At 43.5% G+C, this 22,873-nt stretch overlaps 2 protein-coding genes across 2 annotated transcripts in view; one reads left to right on the forward strand and one right to left on the reverse strand.

Annotated features, from left to right (window-relative positions):
• The first annotated feature begins 74 nt into the window (after window positions 1–74).
• Window positions 75–22,873, forward strand: part of bop1 (BOP1 ribosomal biogenesis factor) — a 47,339-nt gene continuing 24,540 nt past the window's right edge. The window contains exons 1-3 of the mRNA XM_035529092.1: window positions 75–217; window positions 686–934; window positions 5,536–5,694. Of these exons, the coding sequence (XP_035384985.1) occupies window positions 128–217; window positions 686–934; window positions 5,536–5,694 (498 nt within the window). The 5' untranslated portion in view covers window positions 75–127. The remainder of the gene's footprint in view (window positions 218–685; window positions 935–5,535; window positions 5,695–22,873) is intronic.
• Window positions 16,825–22,817, reverse strand: scxa (scleraxis bHLH transcription factor a). The gene is made up of 2 exons (XM_027027283.2): window positions 21,825–22,817; window positions 16,825–17,488 (listed from the first exon to the last, which is right to left on the reverse strand). Exons 1-2 carry the CDS (start codon window positions 22,473–22,475, stop codon window positions 17,450–17,452), a joined length of 690 nt encoding a protein of 229 aa, XP_026883084.2. The 5' UTR covers window positions 22,476–22,817; the 3' UTR covers window positions 16,825–17,449.

Genomic DNA, 22,873 nt, shown 5'->3' on the forward strand with positions numbered 1-22,873 from the left:
TATTCAATATTCAACATTCAACATGTGCTAAAAATTTTAACAACAGTTTCGCAACATATTCAACGCAACGTTACGCAACTTTTGACCTCTGACCTCATCCGTCCCACATGGTCGCAGCTTTGCAAGCATGCCTGAGTCGGGAATTAAACTACTGCAGAACAGCGCGATGAGTAAAGTTAAAGCGAAAAAAAGAACAGTCGAGGAGGACGAAGAACAGGTAAGAGTATTTTGTAAACCTATCGGTCATTAGCTTGTGAAGAAAAGGGCTAGCTAAATACATACAACTGCTTTTATCGTGCGTGGCTGAATAGCTAACGTAGCTGGCTAACTAGCCATAGCTGGCTAGTGACAAACGCTTAGAAATAATGGACAGGATAATTGACAGCTTTGCTTAATTAAAAAAAAAAACAAAAAAAAACACTTCGCTGATTTGCTGCGTATCTGATACCGTTTCTCGCCAGCAAATGTGTTTGCTTTCGCCATTGGGTTAGCAAGCTTACTAATGCTCGCTGGATAGCCTTATCCCACCAACGTATGTAGCTGTTTTTGCAATAGCTCAATTTAGTCTTATATTTTGAGCTCGTACACGAAAAGATCTCAAAGCTGTATGCTTCGTACAATAGTTTTTTTTAGTTTTTTACTAGCTATCAAAGTACTTAGAGCCGATGTTCTATTTATTTTTCAGTTCCCCATGTTTGCTAAAAGTGATAATGACGCCGGTGGTCTTGATGATGACGACGGCAACGATGATCTCTCAGACAGCGAGGAAAGTGTCTTCTCTGGACTTGAAGAATCTGGAAGCGATGATGAAGACGACGATGAACAAGAAAACTGTCTGGCAGATTCTGAAGAAGAGGAGGCAAATCTTAGTGAAGAGGTGAAGAGTGAAACAGAAACAGATGTACCGGTCCCCAATAGTGTAAAGAAAACCCAGGTATTATCACCAGTATTTTGTCGTGTCAAAATGAGTTTTTGTATACATATTTCACAAGGTACAGGTGGTCACATCCACATTTCCAGTTGTCAGGTTTGCTTTCATATGTTTGCATGGTTGTCCAATTGGCACCTTCAGTCAAGATGCACCCAGCACTGAAAGTGATTGATGAAATCCTGCATTTCTCCCATGTGGAGGGCTTCGAACACTAATAATATTGCATTATGTGTATACCCTGTGAGGGCTGACACTTTCAAGAAAGTCTTAATATGACAATTATTAATGCTACACATCCATGCATGTATTATGGGCATTCACACTGGAACTGGACATGCCTACCTGAAAACGTGCAAGCTATTGCATTAACCTATTGCAAATTTCTTTTCTTTATTTTATTGTCAACTCAACTGCCAAGAACAGTTGTATGTATGATGGTCTAGAAGTGTGAAAGTGATACGTAATGACATTTCACTTATAGGTACACGGGTTTCACAGCAACAGTAATTGCAAAAGTAAACATGACTTTCCCCCAGGAGTAATGGTTAATACATTTTGGAATACTTCAAAAAGGTTTCAACCAACTGATTTCTATGTTATTTTTGCTTAGATTCTACATGTCACCAAAATTTTATATTTATTTTTTAATAGCAAACTGACAATTAAGGCATCCTTTTATTAGATTTAGTGGCTATGTTGCTGTTGTAGCATTACAAACCTTTATAAATTCTTCTAGAAGTACAAAGTAGCACCATATGGAATTTTCATAGGCACTGACAAAAAATTGTGGGGATATTTTCCCATTCACAGTTTAAGCTCTCAATCTAGATAAATATAAATATATAAATAGCTTTCTAAGGCTAAAATTAGAGTTATTGCTTCTGAACATTAGAGTGATAAATTCTGTAAAATCTATTTTGGCTTTTTGGTCTTTATCTGTTTTGGATGGAAGCAAATAAAGGCCAAAAATGGCTCGATCATCAAAATCATCATGCCCTGCTGATTGGAATACATTGTTTAGCTAACTTTATGGCCCACAACTAGAATTTAGAAATTGAATACCCAGGAAGTCCAGGCACCCAGTTTGCTCCATTGCCCTCACTACTGCCCCCTAGCAGGCCAGCAGTGTAAGTAAGCAGGTGAAAGATGCTCTTCCTTCCTCGTTTGGCTCTGCCCTGCCATGTTTTCTGGGATTCTGTTTGTCTTGCAATGCACCCTGTCCAGCCTTTTTTAGAGTCAATATTGACTGTATAAAATTACCTCAGTCAGTTTGAGGTCATAACTCACTGATTGTCATGAGGGTGATCAGGCCCAGAATGAGCTCAGATGCATTGCGTCAGTTCTTTTTGAGAAGGACTTCCATAGTGGTAAGCTGAAATGAGCTTTTCCATTTTTAATTTTTTTCTTCATTTTTTAATATTAATAAATTGTTAAACTTTTTTCTTCATCAAACCTTTCCATAAAATTGGTTGTGAGACTGTTTACATCCCTTAAATTGGCATTTTTAAAAAAAAAAAAACAACAGCTGGAGGTCTTAAATGCCACAGGAAAAAGTCAAGCCACAGGTGCAGTAGATGTCTGTGATCTCTGGACTCCGTAACAAATCTTGAAGCCTTTGTCTTCTGGAGCTGGGTGCAGTGCGTGGGCTGCATTGTTCAGCTTTTTAATTCCCCCCTCCCCTTCCCTGGCTCAGTCTACTCCCCCCTCCTATTGGGCTCAGTCTGGGGCTCTTGTGCGCGAAAGATCATGGACCTGATGCACAGCAGGCAGAAGTTAATGTGGCTGCTGGAGGATGTTTATGATCCCCAGGAGGGCTCCACCGCCTCAGCAGCAGGGGCACAGAGCCAGTGGCAGCCTCGCTCGCACCAGGCGAGTGGGCGGAAAGACGGGGGGAGCAGAGAGGCAGGGGAAGGGGGCGAAGCACGGTTCATCTTACCAGGAAGGCTCCGTCCTTTCCCAAACGCACGCCCACGCATCAGCGGTGCTCAGCAGACACGGCTGGTCTGCTTCCATTGCCCGAGATGTGGGATGTCTCCTAGACTAGATGAGGTGCGGGACCTAGGCAGGGGTGGGGGTGAGGCGGCGTATATGATGTTCACCTCATCACAGCTTCCTGCAATGGAGAAGGTGCTGCCGTGTGGGACTGGCCTTAATTGAATGGCTATGAAGTTAATTAAGCATCGTTGTGTGTGTGTGGAGTGGCTTCCGATTGTTCCGCTCATGGCTCACTCCATAATTCATCTACAGTTCACAGGAAGCAACAGAATAATGGGAAACCTGGGGACTGCTGAACAGAATCCAAGACAGTTAGCCAACAAACTTTAAAAACATGTTATTGATTCGTGTGTGTGTGTTGGGTGCGTAGGTGTATGCGTGTGTATGCTTGCTTAAAAGCTTCACTGGAGGTGTTTGGATTTGAAACGGATGTGTTAAAGTTAGCTGGCTTCAGTTGTTCAAAAGTTGTTCTCCAAACCATTGTCACATCATTCTGAATGAGGTGATTCATAACTGCAGAGGCTTCTAAAGTGTACATGTTGCCACAGACATTTGTTTCCCATCTTCCCTCTCTTTCTTCTAAGTGGGCTCCTGGATTGGAGCTGTTTATCATAAACTACAGATGATTTATAGTGGCCCTCATGGCAGAAGTGTGCATGCACATGTGTGCATGTGCATTTTGCTTTTAAATATATTTTATTTACTGTTGATTTCAGACAACAGATAGCAAAGCCTTAGAAGCTTTTTAAGTACAAATTTAAATGTATGGGATCCATATGTTCGAGAATATAATCTAGAAGGAATCTGTAATTTTGAACAATAGCTACCAGTGCTCCTGAACTAGAACTTTGAGTGCATATCCCAGCCAAATACAGCAGACCTGATCTGTTGATGACTTAAATGATGATGTTGACAACTTAAATCAGGTCTGATGCATTAGCTTTTTAACTTGACCAAACCAGCCTCAGGAGACCAATGACCCTGCAGTTCTGACCCATGCCTTCTACTCAGGCCCAATCTAAATATGTCTGACAAGCTGAAGCAGGTGTGACCGATTTGGGCTGTATACGCAACCTGTAGGAGAGTAGGATCTCCAGGAACAATGTTTGTGACCAAAGCAAATAGCAGTTTCATTACTGACCCTCTAAATCTGTCTCCATATGTGTTGGGTGGCTGGGAAAGAAGGCCTTGCTTGCCAGTAGAGTTTGTTTACAGATTAAATCTACTGCGTTGAGGTCACTGGTTTTGGGCTGGTTAACCTTAATTTAAACATGTTATCTGGAAGGGTCTGTTCTCCTCCCGGTATAACCTTATGGCTCGTCAACTGCTTAGCAGCAGAGCTATGCAGTCACATCCCTAAGAAAATACAAGTTTGTATATCAGTTTCCCTTGCGTCCTGTTGTAGTCCACAGTTTAATGACCTGGACGAGTGGGGTCCTCTGCTTTTTCTCTTTTCCTTAAAAGTACTTTTCACCTTGTGTTTAGCTCTTCAGGGCCAGTGCGGCAAGGCAGGAGGTGGGGGACTTCTGTCCCCTGGTTTACTGTAGGCCATCCATTTCAAACTGCTCAGCTGGCCTGATGTGGATTTAACTAGACTTCAGGGAGGAAGTGTTTCACTTAGCACCGTGCTGCAGAGGATCCTGGGAAGCCATGGAGCCATAAATCGGTGCAGGTTGCTCACCTGCCTCCCGCTGCCCCCCCAGGGAGCTGCCTGAGCTTAGCGTCCCCTTTAACAGGGCCTCTGATGGCTCACGGCCTCCTGAGCAGCAGGACCCGTGGAGCTAAAGCCCAGAGCTGGAGCCTTTTATCCCCGCCGCCACCCCTGTGCAATGGCTGCCGTTCAGTGGCGTGTGTAAATCAAGCAGAGTATATTTGTGCTTCAAGCAAAATAAGCAGCACCCCTACAAAAATGCACTCTTCAGGTCATGCGGCAAGCTTTGCATCTAGGGTTTGAAGTAGAATGTGTTTTGTTTTGTGTGTTTCTACAGAGTAGTAATTGTAAGTAGCAATTATTTTCCCAAGATTGAATGTGGAGGCAACTGTGATCACAGAAGGCCTAACCATGATTCAACTGATGAATGTCCAAGCTGATGGATGTTTTTGGATCTTCCAGTCAGTCTGAATTGTTGCAGACATTGAGGAGAACAGTAAATTGGCCATTAAATTTGGTAGCCTTCTAACTTGCTAGAAGTTGATGTAGCAACAGGGTGGTGGGGTTTGAAGAAACAATATTGTATTCCAGTGTATACAAACTATGGAGGAATGACAACTAACCCTGACTTGAACTAGAGAGCTGGGTTCTGAGGCTGTTTCTTCTAAAGGGGAATGGGGCTTGTTGTGTCCATAGGGCCGCGGATAGAAAATGCTAAAGCCGGGACATGAAGTGGAGTCCCAGCTGTAGGGCGCATCTCTGCACTGCTAAGCGTTCCACCATCTGTGCCCTGTTGGGATATGTTGTGTTTTGAAGTTTTGATTTGCATCTTGCCTGGATATTAGCTACTGCATTTAGGAGCACTTTAGTTAACTAAAGTTGCTGTTGGTTAAAAAAAAAAAACTTTTTGGCCTCTTCATTGAATCCTTACAGATAATGTTGTAACTTCTTTTCACAGACTGTGAGCAAATCAACAAAAGAAAGAAAGCCAAAGAAGAAACAGAATGTGAGTGCAGATGGTGAAAACCAAGAGGAGAAGGTGACATCTGGCAGCGACAGTGGGCTGAGGGTATCTTCTCAAGTGGACGAGTATGAGCAGGACACATCAGATGAAGAGGTGAAGCCGAAATTATTGCTTGTTTCTATGTGTGATTGGTACATAGAGGATGGGGACCTGAGCACATCTTAAGACTGGCTCTGCACAGAGGAGCATGGATTAATGAAGTGACTTAAATATTTATGAATGTAGGATCTCTGGGAATCAAACCCATTAGCTTGGTGTTACTAACACCATGTTCTACTTGCTTTATGTAGAGCTGGTGCACATTTACATTTTAGATACCAAAGAGGTGTTAGGATTTCACATGTCCAGTAACCTAACTTGACTTAAAGACACACTTGGAGTGTTAAAACAGTCAGCATGAAAATGCATCCAGTTTTAATTGTTCAGGTCTCAGGCCTTTCTGTGCTGTTACTCAGTTTCTTCATTGGGCAGCTGGTTTTGAGCAAGCATAACATCTAACAAAGAGGCTGAGGTAACTAGCCAAGCAAGAATCCTTCTAGTCATTGCTAATAGCCTGTACCAAGGGAATCAAACTGGAATCATGAAGGGTTTGCAAACCTGGTCCTCCTTCTGATGGTTGGGTTGGCGATGGGTTGCATTTCTTCTGTTTTGTGGGTTCAGAATGGCCTTGATTGTTTCAGACAACGGGCTTTCTCCATGTTTGTACATCTGCATCTTTTTCGATGGTTGCCATGCCTGCCAGGCTCTTGCCTTTTGCTTCATCAGCACCATTTGACTTGGTGGCCTTCCATTTTAATTTGGATGCAGTGTGTGACATGTGCGATTTGGATACAGCATGTTGCTACAGGTAGGGTGCTGCATTTACTCTGATTTGCATGGTCTGGGAGTACAAATTGTCTTGGCTGTAGGTAGAGTGGGTTTTTTTGTTTGTTTTTTTTATAAGCAGAAATGGGACCCCTCAAGATAAAGGGTTTTTTTCCTGTAAGCAACTGTAGCATCGTTTATTCTCAGAGCCCGTTTTGTGTTGCACTAAAGTGACATTTTAAAACACTGAGCTATTTTATTATGAAAATGTAGATCATAGTTGATTTAATAGGGATCTTGTTTATGTAATATCTCAAGAAAGGAACTAAGAAAAATGCTTTATTATCCTCATGATGGGATCTTGCCCAGCTGCAGTGTCTGGGACAGCTCCCTCCAGGATGTCGGACATTACTGTGTTCCTGCAATGTGTGTATTGGATTGCCCTATTGTTTTTTTTTCTGTGAAGGCCTCCATGGCAGCATGGGCCTTCCACCACTACCAAGAGCTCTGCCACTTCCCAGATTTGCATGTGCAGCCATTAAAGAATTTCTCCCTCTGCTCTCTAATTTAAACAGTCCATTGAACATCACTGAACCATGGCACGCTGGGGCCTGAATCGTTTGCCGGGTCATACAGCCTAAACACGTCAGCCATCCAAAAGAGTTCTTGGCAATGGTGCAGCGACCAGGAATGTTGTGTTCGTGGTGGTATTGTTCTTGGGCAGGTCTGTGCTTCCAGAGAGAGCATGAGGCAGGCTTGCTGCTTAAATGCCTCTTTAAAATCCAATCAAGCACAAGCTCAGTGACAACCACTTTGCTTTATTTAGTTTGTGAATGTACTTCATGTTTTACAAGCAGAGTGTCATTAGAGACCTGTGGCTTGGTAAACAGCAGAGTTGGAATAAACAATGGCATGGTAGTATTGGCCTTGTAATGGAGATCGCTCACATGTGGGCCTAATGGTAGTGCTTTTCTTATGCTTAACATATCTGTGCAGCATACTGAGAGAAAGAGGTGGGTTACCTGGATTTGGGTGCATCAGATTTTTCACATGAAGAAAGCTAATCTAGGGTCAGTGCTTATGGCTTTTCCTTAACAACTGCAGGGGGCTAGAGGAGCCATCACTCTCAACACATATACAGTGGGACCTCTATTGAAAGAGCCTTGGGCTCCGTGGTACAGTACCTACTGAGACAGATGGAGACTGACTGAGACTGGTGGAGAAAAGTGTCTACATCTGGCTGTTGCTTCAGGGCCATGTTCCAGGCCAGCCTGCTGGAGGAGACGTTTTTGTTTGTTCCGAATTCATCGTGCTCAGGCTCACTTCAGTTCGGGAACGTATATATTTTTCCTCCACTCCCATGAGATAAGGAGTGTAAGCTAGTTTGCACTTCAGGTCTTTTGGCTCCTCTGACAGCCCTTATTAGAGGCATCCGGTCCAGAGTTCTGTTTCCGCCATGCGCGCTGCACGGCGCATGCAGTCACGGTGGTCGTGCGCCATTTGGTCTCCATTAAATTACCCCTACTACTACTCCACATCCCCAGACTCCACCACCACCATTCCACCTTGCCTGGGGACAGCAGATAGCATTGCCTCCCAGCCCCATACAGCTCTAAGCACCACTTGTCTACAAATAAAACTCCAGACTTCTAAATCCCAAGTTTCAAGCCTTCCTCCTCTTCCTCCCCTCCAACTCTGTAATAAAGGGCTATTTCCTGTTAGCGCAGTGGAGAGGGAATACAGACAACTGCAGCGGCTGTCAGAGACCTAGCAGGCAGGAAGGGGGCTTCTCCCCCCAACAATGGCTTTTCCATGTGCTCGGCAAGATGAATGAAGACACGCTGCGGAATAAGGGGTTGGGGCTGAGCCGGGGGGCTCCCTGCTCCCAGCTGCTGAGCAGCTACTGCGTGTAAAAAGCCCTGGTGTTCCCGGGAGCTCCGCACGGTAGTCGGGGAGGGAGACAGCGTGAGGGTGTGGCTGGGACAAAGGTGGTAAGTGGGTTTGGAATGGCAAGATTAATTAGTCCTGCGCTCCCTAGACTTGGATGCAAGAGTGAATCAAGTTGTGTGAGCAGGTGACGGGGTGTTCTCCAGGACGGTACTGCCCACTCCTCCCTAAGGGTGTCCGCATGAGTGCACATTTCTGTGTGAGAGAGTGTAACTGGCTGCTGGAGAGCATGAGTGTGAAGGTCTAGCCGGAAAGTTGGGTGGACGTCCTGATGGCTTTGATGAGATTTCAGTGCTCTGGTCTGCCTTTTAAATATTTCTCTCCTGAGTCTAGGGGCCTGTACCAAAAGAGCCCATGTTGCAGGAACTGGGCCCATAGGAGCAGCCTGGTGCTGGTGCTTTGCCCCAGTGCTGCTAGACAGCATGCACTCTGTGGGCGGACACAGCTTTTAGGGTGAGACTCAGTCTGAAAGAGAAGAGCAGGTAGACCGTTCCATTACATCACCTCTGAACATGATGAAGTGGTTACCTCTGCTTGTTCTCCCCAATGGATAGAGGCAGACATGCGCAAATGCCCACAGGACTTTCATTCTGTTAATACAAATTCCCTTCATATCCCAGTTGATGCCACATTTAACACTGTCAAAATGAAGGATTACTTTTTGTGCAGGCAGATTATGTAGTGCTGGCTAGTGGTCATTAGAGGGCACTGTTACTGCTACCTGATATTCTGCAGCATAAAGACTGGCATTGGCAGTGTCTGATGTGTAAGCATTTCCCATCTGCTTCTGCCCCAGTGCCATAGGAGATCTGCTTATGATGGTTGGTAATAGCCATCTACACAGTTTACAGTGGTACATATCTCACGTAACACAACTGAAATACAGGACCACTTTGCTCAAATCTGCTTTCTAATATCTTTCAAGAATTTACCCTAAATCTCTCCTGAAATATTCAAGAGTTTTCATTCATATATGTTCTTTAATATCATTCTAGAGTTTTATCTCTTAATGAAGTGGTCAGATTGATGCTTATTGGTCAGATTGATGAATAGGCTACTTGAGTATTGTTATATTAAAAGTTAAGTCAGGAAAACTACTTTTGTGTTTTAATAGTTAAGTCATGTAGACTACTATACTGCTGTAATAGTTAATTCAGGTAGGATACATTACTACTGTAATAAGTAGGCTACTGCTCAGTTAGTCTGGTAGGCCATTATGCTACTGTAATAGTTAAGAATCAAGTAGACTATTTCTCTAATGATAACAGTTAACACTCAAGTTTACCTCTAGACAACTATAATAGTTAATAGTCAGGTAGGCTACTTTTTTTACTGCTGTAATAGTTAACAGTAAAGTAGGCCTGTAATAATAACAGTCCTGTAATAATAACAAATAAAGTAGGCCTGTAATAATAACAGTCAGGTAGGCTACTTTACTTCTGTCTGGGGATTGTTAATCAGAGGCTGAGTGGTGCTTCATGTATGTTATAAACGAGGGACTTTTCTTCAAGTACCAAAAGTCCATACAGCGTGACTGTAAAAAGTGCGCTAAGTACTAACCGCTAATGGGCTAAGAGCTGGACTACTGGACATGAAACCTTATCATTAGATGTAGATAGCATCATTTACAAGATAAATTGTTTAAAATCTTTGCAGATTTAACACATTCAGTGAAGCTGTATTAAAATAATAAGCAATCTAAATTAGATTTAATTTTTTTAATGTAACCTACTGGCATCTTGTTGTAGCGTTGCATTTGCTAGTTTGCAAGAGCTAAATAAAGATTTCCAGTAATCTAGCGTTAGCGTCAAAGACGTGTGATTTAAACTAGAAACCTCCCTAATGTTATATTCTTTTTGCCACAGTACACACCACTGGGCTAGCAAAGAAAAATATTTATGAGCATATATGCTCATACATATATGAGCAATCAAAGCAGTGAAAAAAAAATCTCGATAATTTGTAAATGGTAGCAACAATCAAGATATGAACGTTGTTTTTGTTTGTTTTGTTTTGTTTGTTTTCCATTCTCATTCAACCAAAAGCGCATTAGTAGCTGGGCCTGTTGAATCAGACATATTCTGGTTGACTGTTTATCCCAAAGCAAATAGAAATAGAACGTTTCGGAAATAGAAAGTTTTGAGTTTTCGGTAAATTTAACAAGCGAAAATATAAATGAGAATGATGAGAACTTGTGTATAACGTTTTAAAGATAAATCGATCGTTTATGGTTTTACAAATAATTTACCGCTTTCTGGAGACTTGCATCATTAGCCATGGGTGCGCAACGCTAACGGTACCTATTCCACGTAAGCAATCACGAGTGGTTCACTTTTCAAATAGGTTAGCATGATGATGATGTCGCGGATGCAATGGCAATGTATATGGCTGCAAGCTAGAGCGAAAGCACAAAGAAAATAAAGTTAGTTGATACCAAAAATAAATATCTTATAACGAGTAATCGTTTTACTTCTAAATTCTGTGCAAAACAGGTCAAAGTCAGTATTTCATGCCCATTTAAGCTTTAAAAATGAATAGATTTTTGAAGCAAAAAGTGCGTTTTATTTCTCCATCCCTAAATTTTGATAATACCAAGTCTAATTCTTGGGCACTGCCGACTCCAGGTGTAGGGTTTTGACGGCTTCCAGATGGGCTCTATGGTCAATCCGATGGCAGTCAGGGGAAAAAAAAGAAAAGAAAAAAAGACTGAATTGTAACAGCACTGCGGACAGCTCTGTGCCTGGTGTACATCTCTTAGGAGGAGAGCGGCAGGCGAAGAGCAACTGAATTATGGGGATTACGTCGTCGGAGCACAGACATGAACGGCTCTGAGTCGCCTCCATTCTGTCAGTGTGATCCCCTACCGAGCATGGTTCCAATACACCTGAACTGGGGAGAGAGGTCTTTCCATCCTCTGTCTCTCATCTAACAGCGTTTTCTTTTTCTTTCCAGCTGTCACTCATCCTGACTCCTTATTCCCTTGCACACTCACTCCCTCTGAAATCAGGTCAAATAAGTTGACACACTGTCTCTGAGGCGGAAACACTTTTCATCTGAGCTGATCAGCACCATGCCCCCACCCCGGTCCGCTTTCTCCATAAGCATATATGTAGACACAAAAGTAAATTCCTACCCGCTTCAATTATGGCCCTGATCCGGATACAGGTTCAGAGAGTGCCATGGACTGAAGGATGTCAAGCTGGAACCATGGTGGAAAAAGCTGTCATGCGTCCCATGCGCACCATCATCTTTGGCACTCAGGATCGTGGTCTCCCCCTTTACCCACAGTTCCTCTCACAGTATCTTAAACAGCCACAGTCAGGTCTTGGTGCTGGAGGGTGGGCGTGGACACCATTTCAATCCCCACATTCATAATCAATTTGTGAAAAGGGGATTTGGTGCGCCCATCTATCTTTGGAAGCCCAATGATGGCAAAGCACAACTGAATTCTCCTCCTCCCTCAACACCTCCCTTATTTGCTGGTGCTATAACCAGAAGATCCCACAGTGTGGAGGAGTATGTGGGGGGAGGTGGTGAGCTCACTGCTATTGATTTGTTAAAACTGCATTTGACTTATTTGATCTCCTTTTTCTGAGCATGACTGAATAATGCTCCTGACTTCATGTTCGGTGACATTTTAGCTCCTCATCCTCCTCCTAAAATATAATCTAATATTAATAATGACTGTCTGCAAGGAAGTCCAGCACCTTATTAAAGAGTGGTTTTAGTGTAAGACAAGCCAGGTGTATAGGCACCGGGAACACTTGCCTTCAACTCTGGAATGGCAGAACCGTAGCCAGCCCTCATCGACCACTAAAACTTCCTTTATGGAAGGCTGTGCAGAACTTGAGGGTGTAGGATGTGCTCCCTAACCCTAAACTCTCTGCTCCTTTGCCAGTGTCTGCATCAGAATGTCCATATCCTCTTCACTTTCTTTCTGTCCTTTTCCATTTGATAGAGTATTGCTGCTTTACAGTATACATGTAGGAGTGCATAAGAATAAACTTCATAAAATGTACCATCTTGCAGAGCTTGTCCTAGAAATGTATGCAGTTTTAATCCATTTTTCACTAAAGCCCCCACCCACCACAAGCAAGCGGTGTGGATGAAAACTTTGAGGGAAAGGAATGATTAATGCCTTTTCTACTTCTGCAGGCACTGGTATGGATTTTATGAAAGGTCTGTACTATAAAAAAAAAAACAACAAAGGCCTGTTTTGTTCTCCTGGATCCAATTGGATCGAGCCATTCTTCAGATTTATCAAATTAGACTGAGGCAAATGTGGGTGGTGTTCCATTACCGACGTGGAAAGGTGGAGGTGGGGGGGGGGGGTTAAGTGCTTTATTCAGTGGGGACCCATAGGTCCCTCACACACACACACCCACCCACACACAAGCTTCCAGATGGGAGTCGAGTGAGGTTTTTGTCCTCTTAGAAAGAATGAAATGAACGCTTAGCTCATTTGGAAGGTGTGGGGGGGGGGCTGTGGGGGCGGCCCCCACATATATATATATATATATATATATATATATATATATATATATATATATATATATATATATAATATAATGTAATGTAATGTGTGTATATTATATATATATATATATATATATATATATATATATATATATATATATATATATATATATAATGTAATGTGTGTGTATATTATATATATATATATATATATATATATATATATATATATATATATATAATGTAATGTGTGTGTATATTATATATATATATATATATATATATATAAATTTTATTTCATTTCTTTATAATCTTATAGATTACAAATTTGTCATCACATGGTTGCTTCTTTAGTAAGGCTGCTTTCCTCATATTAACTTATTTTTCTACTAAAATGGAAATATGCCTTTTGCGAATCTCAAACATTTATTTTAGTAAAATAATTTTGGTTTGTTTGTTTACAATAAATTAAATCTCAGATGAGTCGTCTTTTTTGGGACAGGTGCAGATACACCTACATACTGTTGAATCTGTCACATGTGTACTACTTTTCCGAACAGTTCCATTCCAGAGATACTCAGGTCTGCTGTCTGCCTTCTGAGCTATGCTGAAATCAATATGGTGATAAAATTGACAGATCGCTAGTAAATTATATGGAATCTTGGCCTGTCACTATGCTGTCAGCAGAAAATCTCTGTTTAATAGTCTATTTAAGGAGAAACAGTGATGTGTTTTCTTAAGTCACTGGGGGAATGTTGATCCAGAGCACTTGTCTGGGATTTGGGGGGTGGGGGGTGTCTGAGGGAGACACTCGGCTGAATCGCAGCTTGTGTGCTGGTCAGACAGAGCAAGCATGCCTACGGTCGGCAGCCGCCTGAGCCCTTGCAGGTGTGTGCAAGCTGGGGGTGGGTGGGTAAAAGGCTGGCGGGGGGTGGTGGGGAGAAAGCGGGGGAGAAGACGTTTTGAGCACTGCCAAAACAGCCACCTGTTGTCCCGTCATTTTTAGGACTTCCTTTTCATCCGGTCTTCTGCTCCCAGTCGGCTCAGCATGTGTCCTGCCAAAACGCCTGATTGAAACCAACTGCCAGCGTGGGCTTCAGTGGGGGGAAAGGGTGAAGAGAGCTCCCTGCAGGGGGGGAGAGGAGAGGTCGGACAGAGGATTCAGAGAAAGGAGAATTCAGTGCCTTCACTTAAGACACAGCTGACAAAAATGCTGGCTAGGGTTCACCACCCCACTCTGTATACACGCTGCTTCTCCAGTCTGAGAAAGGAGATTTTTCCTGAAGGGTTCTTAGTTTTTAATTGCTTTTATTTAATTTGGTAAGAAACATACATATTAGCAGCAAGTACATTTCTCTGATGACCGCCATAATCCACTACTCTGCTTCTTCCTCTGAGTCATTCCTCTTCCATCCCCAGACCTCTACCCTTATCTGACATGAAAATATACATAAAAGCGGTGAAAACAAACTTATCTTTGTGGCTTGTAAGCAAAAGGAACAGAAAAATCTAGATATATCTGTACGGAATTGACAGCATTGGGATGTTTTGCGTTAATGGATAAGGAGGGAAGTTGCGATCTCGGACAAACCGTTCCCTCTCCTGGCTCTGCTTCGATGGCTTTCACTTCTGTCATAATACCGTAGTCTGCAGTGGAGAAAGCTTCAGGGCATCATTAGATATTTAATTTTCAATAAATAATGACTTTCTCTGAATGATGTACCGGATGCTCAGCGGACAGGTGGGAAACCCATTTGAAACCTGCAGTGCCAAAACGTGAACTTTCCACATGCATCCTCCAAGGTTAAAGCCTTGTGTACAAGAATTTCCAGATTTATTTATTTATCAGGGCATGGAAGCCACGTTGGAAATGGTGTCTTACATCAGCTTTTGTTTGTCAGTCTGGGCAATAATGGCCTAACCTTCACGTGACCTCTTTCACAGGATTGTGGTTTTAAGTGTTTTAGAAATAATGAAGGGATTTATTTTTATGGGCTTCAGATCCTACGACTGACTAAGATGATAGAAATTAAAAAGCAGGAGGCAGACAGCAGACCCTTCATCTGGGCTTCCGGAAGGTTCCGGCCCATGCGTCACGCCTCCCTGGCCTTCTTCATCCCCTTAGAGAGCCGTGCTCCCTGGGACGAGACAACTGGAGCAACACGAGCTGATGTTGCACAGAGCCGAATCGGGTCCCGTCATCTGCTAACCATCGACCAGACAGTGTCTGGGGAATATAGGAAACTCAGCCATCAGGGAGTGCTATTACAGTCATCCAGCCCTTTGCTATAGAGCCGGAGCTCACAAATGCCCCATGCGGCCTGTTGATGGGTCTGGTCTGTTTCTGCAGAGGGTTAGGGTCAAAATGGGGAAAAACTACCCCAACCCCTCCCCTGCTCAAGGCTGAGTGTCTAGACACCTCTATGCTGTAGTCGGGTCTCTACATATGAAAGAGTGTGACAAGAAATTAAATGATTCTATTCATAATGACCAAGTAATTATTACAAATTGTAGCCCGATGCCCAGTTGCTAATAGCAAGCAACCTGAGCTTATACTGCCTTTACCTCACCAGAAATATGCCCTCTTCTTTCCATGGTAGTGCTGTTGTGCTGTAAATAACACCCACATTTTGTTTTTATAGTCAAACATCAGGGTCAAATATAAGCATAACTGGCCAATCTTATTAAAAACTAAACTTTGAACATTTGGCTGACCTAAAAGCCCAGTGTCATAAGTGTTTTACCATGAATTCAATGTATTTGATAAATACCTAATCCTCTATAACCAGTGACTGTAGAGCCAGTAGAATTTCAATATGGCAGTGTTGGACTGTTCTGGGCTCAGTGTGTGTGTGCAGTGAAAGGGGTTACTGGGTTCATGTGCTGACATGGCACTGTGTATTGTGTACTGATGAAGGGATGATAGAATGGCACACTGAAGGAAAGGTGGAGCAAGGCCCACCCGCATCCGAGATGGAGTCATTCTAGGGGAGTCGCTGATGGGACTATGGCAGTAACCTGATCTGCAAAGTGCCGGGGGGACGTAAAATATTCTCCAAAGTGACCAGAACGAGAGAGGTTGGAGGAGGCGTGAGTGGCAGACTTTGGGGCCCTTGTGCTAGGGAGCGTGGAGACGCCTCCTGCCTCCTGCTGGGCCCAATACCAGGGTTGCTGGTGGTTCTGGGAGCCCTACCTGTCTGCATCTGTTCCAGCTGCTCTCCATACACCACAGAGCAGCACCACCATAACCCACCCCTGCGCCCACTTTCCTCCACCAACCCTCACCCCCGCGTGCCCTGTCTATGCACTGCTGGAGCTCAACCGGGTCTCTAATACCCATCGGTGAGCGTGTTTCTCTCGGAGGGCTGTATAAAGAACTGGGTCCTCTCATATGAGCTGCGCGGCTGTGACTGTCTGAGCGCTCAGGTGGCCAATAAGTAATAGGTGTCTGGGAGGGTTGCTACAGCAGGGACTGTACTACACTGAAACAATCAAATACTTAAAACATGATTAACAAGATTCTTGTTCACAGATATCTCAATGGTAATGAGAACCAAAAGTGTTTTGCATGAGTTTGCATGTGTGTGTGGACTGAAAGAAATGAAAATATACAGAAATACTTGAATTGGAAAACTGTAAGGTGAGCTACAATTGGCGCTGCGTTCTTTACAAACTGTCTCCTGAAAAAGGTTGTTTTACTCTGAACTGACCTCCACAAGGTTGGGTGTTTTGGGGGGTGTTTATTTTATTTTTTTTTTAATTTGTGGTTGACCAGATGTGTCTTAGAGAGAAGGAACTCTGAAACAGAGATTTTAGATAGAGACCGTGAAATGAGAGGGTTTGATCTTTATCTGTCTGTGCTCAGGTCCTTTTGTTGTAATTCTAAATTACTGAGCTGTAAGGTTGAAATCTGACCTGACTGGAGCCAATTTAAAAAAAAAAACTATTCAGAATAAAGGACTTAATGACTTTTTTTAATTTAATCAACAAGGAGTATAGAAATATTTCCATATTTATTTTACATTACATTATGTAGAATTTAATTTATTGCTTGCTTAGTTACAATTAAATGCAGTCGTCTTTGACCAAATTTGCAAAAAATCAAAACATTGCTGCATATATCATATGTGATTTGTTGAAGACAGTCTTATTTTTGTCTTCATTCACTCATTATCTATAAAGCTGAAACAGGACAAGCGCATTTGCATGTCCTCATGCCCGTGCTGGTTCTGGCTCTGTAGTGCTGTGTGGGAGTCGGGTCCGCCTCATAGTCATAGTCTGGAAACTTAAGCGCTGCTTCCACCCTGTGAGCCAGGCCATGTCCCCGATCCATGCCACGTCCCCCAGGGCAGTGTATGCCATCGTTTCAGGGCCCGGTCTAGACCCGTGGTGAACTCCAGCATACCGCACCGCACTCCCAGCATGCTGGAGATCTGAGGCAGATGGGTCACCAGGCAACCAGGTGGCCGGCTCCTCGTGGCTGCCTGAGTCAGCTTCAGACTGGTGAGGGACAGGTCCAATTGGGATTTACATAGGATTGAATATGAATTATTGTTTGCACATATACATCGTAAAGTCAAGTCTTCTGTCCGCTGCAAGTCCATTCTGGTTCCTCTTTGTATTAGCTTCTCAAGGCTGTTTTTCTCTCTCTGTCTTTGCTCTGTGATAAGAAGGAAAAAAAAAACATACTTTAGATTTAATAACAGAAATGTACATGGAATTACAGACATTTAGCAAGTGACATGCATTTTCCTGCTTTCTTACTCCTTCCAGTTAGTCTGAAGTTCGTTCTCCGTTTACTGACTGCTCCACGTCAACGCACGCACAGGCACGGGCTCACATTTTCCCATTTGTTTGCAGACAGCACCAGCTGAAGGGAAATTCATTGTTACCAGCACGATGTTCAGATGTAGAAGAGGTTCTTGGTCAAAACAATCAGCCCTTAATTGATGTCAGACAAAATCTCATTTAAAAATGTGCCCAGCTCCAAAGGCCTTCTCTCTCTCTCAATTCAGTGCCACCTTTAAGTCACCACTGAGGTGACTCAGGGGATCACTTATGCCAGATGAATAGGATTTCATCTATATTTGTTTTTCATATCCTGCCTAACATGCTGCAAAGAGTCAATTTCTCTGGACTGGGGCTCCAGTGGACAGACCGATTATGCCCCTGACCATTTGTAGGCCTCAGTACCCTTTTCCTCAAAATTGCTGTAAGCTTGGCTGAGCACATCTTAACAAATTCTTCAGTTGCAGAGCCAGCAAAGAGACATTTAGCCCCCTGGTTCCTCTTTTCCCTTCCCTTAAGCTGTCACCCCAAGCTTCAGACACAATGCAAATATTTGCGTTCATTCCAGGTTGACAAGTAATGATGGCACCTTGGTACACTAAAAGGACTTTGAACTGTAACTCTATTATTTAAAGCACTTTCTTTCTTTCTCTTTGTTTTTGAAGATTTTGTGTTATTGGGCATTACAGCAAGTCTCCTAAAATACAAATTGCCATTTCATCTTAAGCCATTACAGTGTGAATTGGGTACTCTGTGTAAACACTGTTTATAGTGCATGTATTTGATGGTCAAGAGTTTAATGAGGTTTAAGTAATAGTTTAACCTTTTTTTTGTGTTTAAAATATTAAGTGCAAAAAACCTCAAAGTATTCTTGCCATTTTATTTTCCCTTTGTGTTACTTTACAGTGAATAACTCATGGTAGAGCAAATTCCTCCGCATGTTCCATAGAAATCACAGTGCGATAACTGCTGGGATAGCTGGATGAATCTCAGGATGTGTCAGACATTTACTCATGTTGGCATCAGTTGCTGTTCTAAGGACTTCCACATGCGGGTGCTGACGGAAGCCTGGTCAGGTCTACAGAGAGCGGGCACATTGCTGCAGAAGCCGATCCCCAGCCTAGCCCCACACTCGATCAGCAACCTGTGCAGTTGCCTCTACCTCGGGGAGGAAACGAGGCACCTAGAGTGCGCCTCGCAAACTGTCTCTACGCACATACAGGCTGTTTTGAATGCACCATATAAAACTCACCCCCACTCTCATCTACCACATCCCCAAGCTAACAACATCCCTCCCATGTATCCGGTTGAGCAATCCCCCTGTCAAAGCCCCTGTCTTCACCTGCTAAAGCTATTAAACCTGTATTTCATGTTGCAAGAGGAGTGCTTGCTTCTAAACGTGTGTGTGTTTGCTTGCTTCTAAAGGGCTGTGTGGCTCTGCTGGTGAAGAGTAGGAACATAGTAAAAAATGAAAGGAAGGTGCTTGTGCTTCTACCTTCTTATAGTTAACATTTAATTCCAATAATTGTGCCTCAGACGAAATATAGGTTAATATAAGCTGTTCAAAAAAGCTATCTTGTGGAGGTGTCTGTGTGTGTGTGTTCCTTCAGTATACATCTTCACATGCACAGAAGATGGTTTGACTCTGTTTACGTCCTGGGTTAAATCTTTGCCAGATGTGTCATTTTTCTGGGGAGAAGAGATTTTTATGGTAATTTTTTTTTCCCCCCCTGACACATGCACAAATCAGTTTTTACTCTTGACTTGGATGTTGCGAGGAACCAGTGGCCAGCTGCCTGTATCTCATTTAGGCCACCGCTTGTCTGCTACGTTGGTGGTTCTGAAAGATCTCTCTCTGTTTTGCTTCAGAGCACAGTCGTTTTAAGGTTGGCAAGCACACATTCGCGTTTTGACTACCTCAAAGTGTTTTCTTTCCGGCGTGTTTTTCTCTGTTTTTTAGAGGCGGAGAGTCTTGGCCTGGTGTAATGAGCACTAACCAGGGTGAAGTCTGTGCTGCAGTCTGGAGCAAGCATGCTCGCTTCTTAAACCTGACTACAAATACCGCCCTGCTCTTGTTTTAAATATTGCCCCCTTAAATATTACCTCCTTACTAAGGCCTCAACACTGCACTCACTGCTGAAGAAATCGCCTTGCATTTCTTGGCTTCCATTGGAGAAGCTTTTGTGTTGTTTGCCTCCTGTAGTTAAAATGCATGCAGCCTGATCTGTTCTGTGTGTGAATGACATTTGTTTTGCCACACGTTACCTGACAAATCTGGGAAAATAGGAAGCATTCCTATTCCAGAGTTTGTCTGTAGCTTACCGGTTTATTAACCAGTGCTTTTAATGTTCCACAAGGTTTCTTAAACCTTGGAGTCCAGCTGACGCAGTCCTTCAAAATCCATTGCGTGATTCACCTTGTAGAATCAGCTGTTAGAAGCGCCTCTCCTTTCCTTTTTTCCTCTTCTTTCTGTTTTTATTATTATTACTATTATTATTTAACATTTTCAAACAGAGCATGGTGCCCCTTCACACAGATTTATCTCTGAGCTGAGGGATTCAGCAGGTTGTGTGTTTAGCCTGACAGGGTTATTAATTGGGCAGTGAGGAAGAACCATAGAACAACACAGGATGTGAGTGTAAATCGCTCAGAATGATCCTGTGGTGCTTGGCGGAAGCAACTGGAACAGATGTTCCCAGAATGCTCCGGGCCTGATATTTAAATCACGGAACATTTACATTTGCATATTTATGTCTCCCATTTGCCTATTCATCTTGCACATGCATATGCCATAATACTGAGCGTCAGCATCAGTATTGCTTGGTACCATTCCTCCGCATCTTGACCGCTACAGTTTTATGTGTTTTCTGCCCAGTGTATTAAACAGGCTCTTTTTTCCTTTGGATTTCCCAGTGAACAGTATTTGGATGTGCATCAATTTTTTGCGGCTTAAATGCACAGCATGGTGGTGATATACCGAGTCGGCATGCCTTCCAGCTTCATGGCTGGCTCTAATTGTCCCAGGCGCATGTTGTATTTCACATCTGACGGCTGAGTTTAAATTACAGTTTTCCCCTCTGTTTTTGGTTTGGTGTTATTGTAGTCCTCATGGCCAGGGTGAGATTTACGGTTTTATTTTTAATGTGCCTCGGTGTCAGCTTCGCGGGCTAAGGTCAGCTCGGTCCCTCCCCCCAGAGCGGCGCTCGGGAAGATGGATGATGTGTTTGTATGCTGCCTGACAGTCACATGTTGATCAGATACTTTCCGCTGGCCTGTGGCTAATCCCATCTTTTGCTAACGCCTGTCTGTGGAGTAACGGTAGCACCGATGGCTGTAATCAAGATATTGTTTGAGTTATAATGGGACACATGGATAGTGTAATAACTCCAGTTCAGATAGCTCCAAGTGACTTGTTCCCTCGTGTACTTTTCAGTAGCCCTTATGTTCTGTCAGAATTAATTGTGTTTATTAGAGGGGGGCATAAAACACTATATTGATGGCAATAGTAGCGAAATGGTAATATACTAGAAATTATTTTAGTAATATTATTCTACCTCATGTGCCGAGTGTAAGTTGCACAGATTCTCATCTTTTATTATTAAGCCTTGTGAATATTTCAATGCAGTATTTTTTATTTACACAAAGTTTTGTATGTTATTTGCTATTCTAAATGATAAATTCATGTTCAATCCACATGACCTCCTTAAGATGCATTAAGAAATTACAGGCTAAATGTCATTCTTGGAATCTTGCTTGGAACAGCATTTCATGTGCACACCTGGTAAATTTAAACCTTAATTTTGCCCCACAAATTAAAATAGGTGGACCTTTTTTTTAAATTACTTTTTATGCTGAATTCAAATCTGGTTTTAGAATTTTTGGACCACATATGGTTTTTAAGTGATGGCAGTTAAATTTTGCATTAAGCATATATTTCTTATTCATAAATGACTGTTATTACAGTATGTACAGATGTGCATTTTAGAAGTGAAATGAGAGGTGGTCCAACATGTAGGGGCTTCACATTACTTGCTTTTCCATGCTATACATAACATACAAGTGAATTATGGTTGATTCTGAAAATATATTTAGATTCAGTGTGCAAAAAAAAATCCCACACAATCAAGTATTTGTTTTGCTAGAAGCCAAATCGTGGTTGACCAGTGTGATGTCTCTAGCAAAGACATATATCTGCATGTGCCACTCACCATTTTCCTTTGGTTGCTGAGGCAGAAAGTGCAGATCTGTTTGGGCTGCGAGTTCTCAGAGTCACGTCCGGGCGAGCTGTGGTGGAGGTGGTAGGAGGCAGCAGGACCTCCACTGTGGCAGGGCTGTCCATCTCCGCAGGCCTCGCCCACCAGCAGCACATTGCCCAGGTGCGAGATGTAGCTGGAGGCCAGCCGCAGTGTCTCTATCTTGGACAGCTTCCTGTCGGCTGGCTCGGTGGGGATCAGAGTCCTGAGGGCAGTGAAGGCCGTGTTGACGCTGTTGGTGCGGTCCCGCTCGCGGGCATTCGCTGCATTGCGCTGTCGCCCCTCACTCACCACCGGGATGCCTGGCAGGCCCACTGACACTCCGCTGATCCGCCCGCTGCCACCCGGCTTCCGCTTTCTGCCTGCCACCTTGAGCTCATAGCCTGAGGTGTCCAGCCGGAAGGAGCGATCATCCGAGCCTGAGCTCTCACTGCCGTTCTCCTCATCCTCGGACATCATGGAGATCTCGGAATACAAGTATCGGCTCGGGGCCGGGCGCACCATTGCAAATGACATCTTTCCGGGCACAGAAACTTTGGGAGCTGTCTTTGGCTTAGATCTCAGATGTGGTCCAGAGCTCGTTGGAAATAGGCATGCATGGATCATGCAAAGAGGGCAAACTAAGAGCGCTGCACGTGCACTGCTCCTGTTCTTTCCTATCAGGGGCTAAACTCCACTGTCAGATGCATTTGCCGTTAATGCCCCATGTGAATGTCTGTGTTTTTCTGGAAGTTCTGGTAGCTATGGGACAAGGCGGTCGTCTCCAGGAGCAGCCACTGTACCGGCAGAGCACTGTCTCCTCTTTACTTCCCCACTGGGCAGGTCTTCCCTCTCGTACCCTTCAGCTGCACTCCACGCCACCTTCTGCTTCTGCTTCTGCTCCTGCTGCGCTCGCGCTGTCTCTCTCTCTCCCTCCCTCCACAGCACGCCGCCTTCCTCTGCACTGTGGTCCACGTGTGGTTCCAGTCTGAGCAATCCAATGTGGCCAGGCTTTATAGGCTGTG

This window comes from Electrophorus electricus, chromosome 8, assembly GCF_013358815.1.
Source record: "Electrophorus electricus isolate fEleEle1 chromosome 8, fEleEle1.pri, whole genome shotgun sequence".
Classification (NCBI taxonomy): domain Eukaryota; kingdom Metazoa; phylum Chordata; class Actinopteri; order Gymnotiformes; family Gymnotidae; genus Electrophorus; species Electrophorus electricus.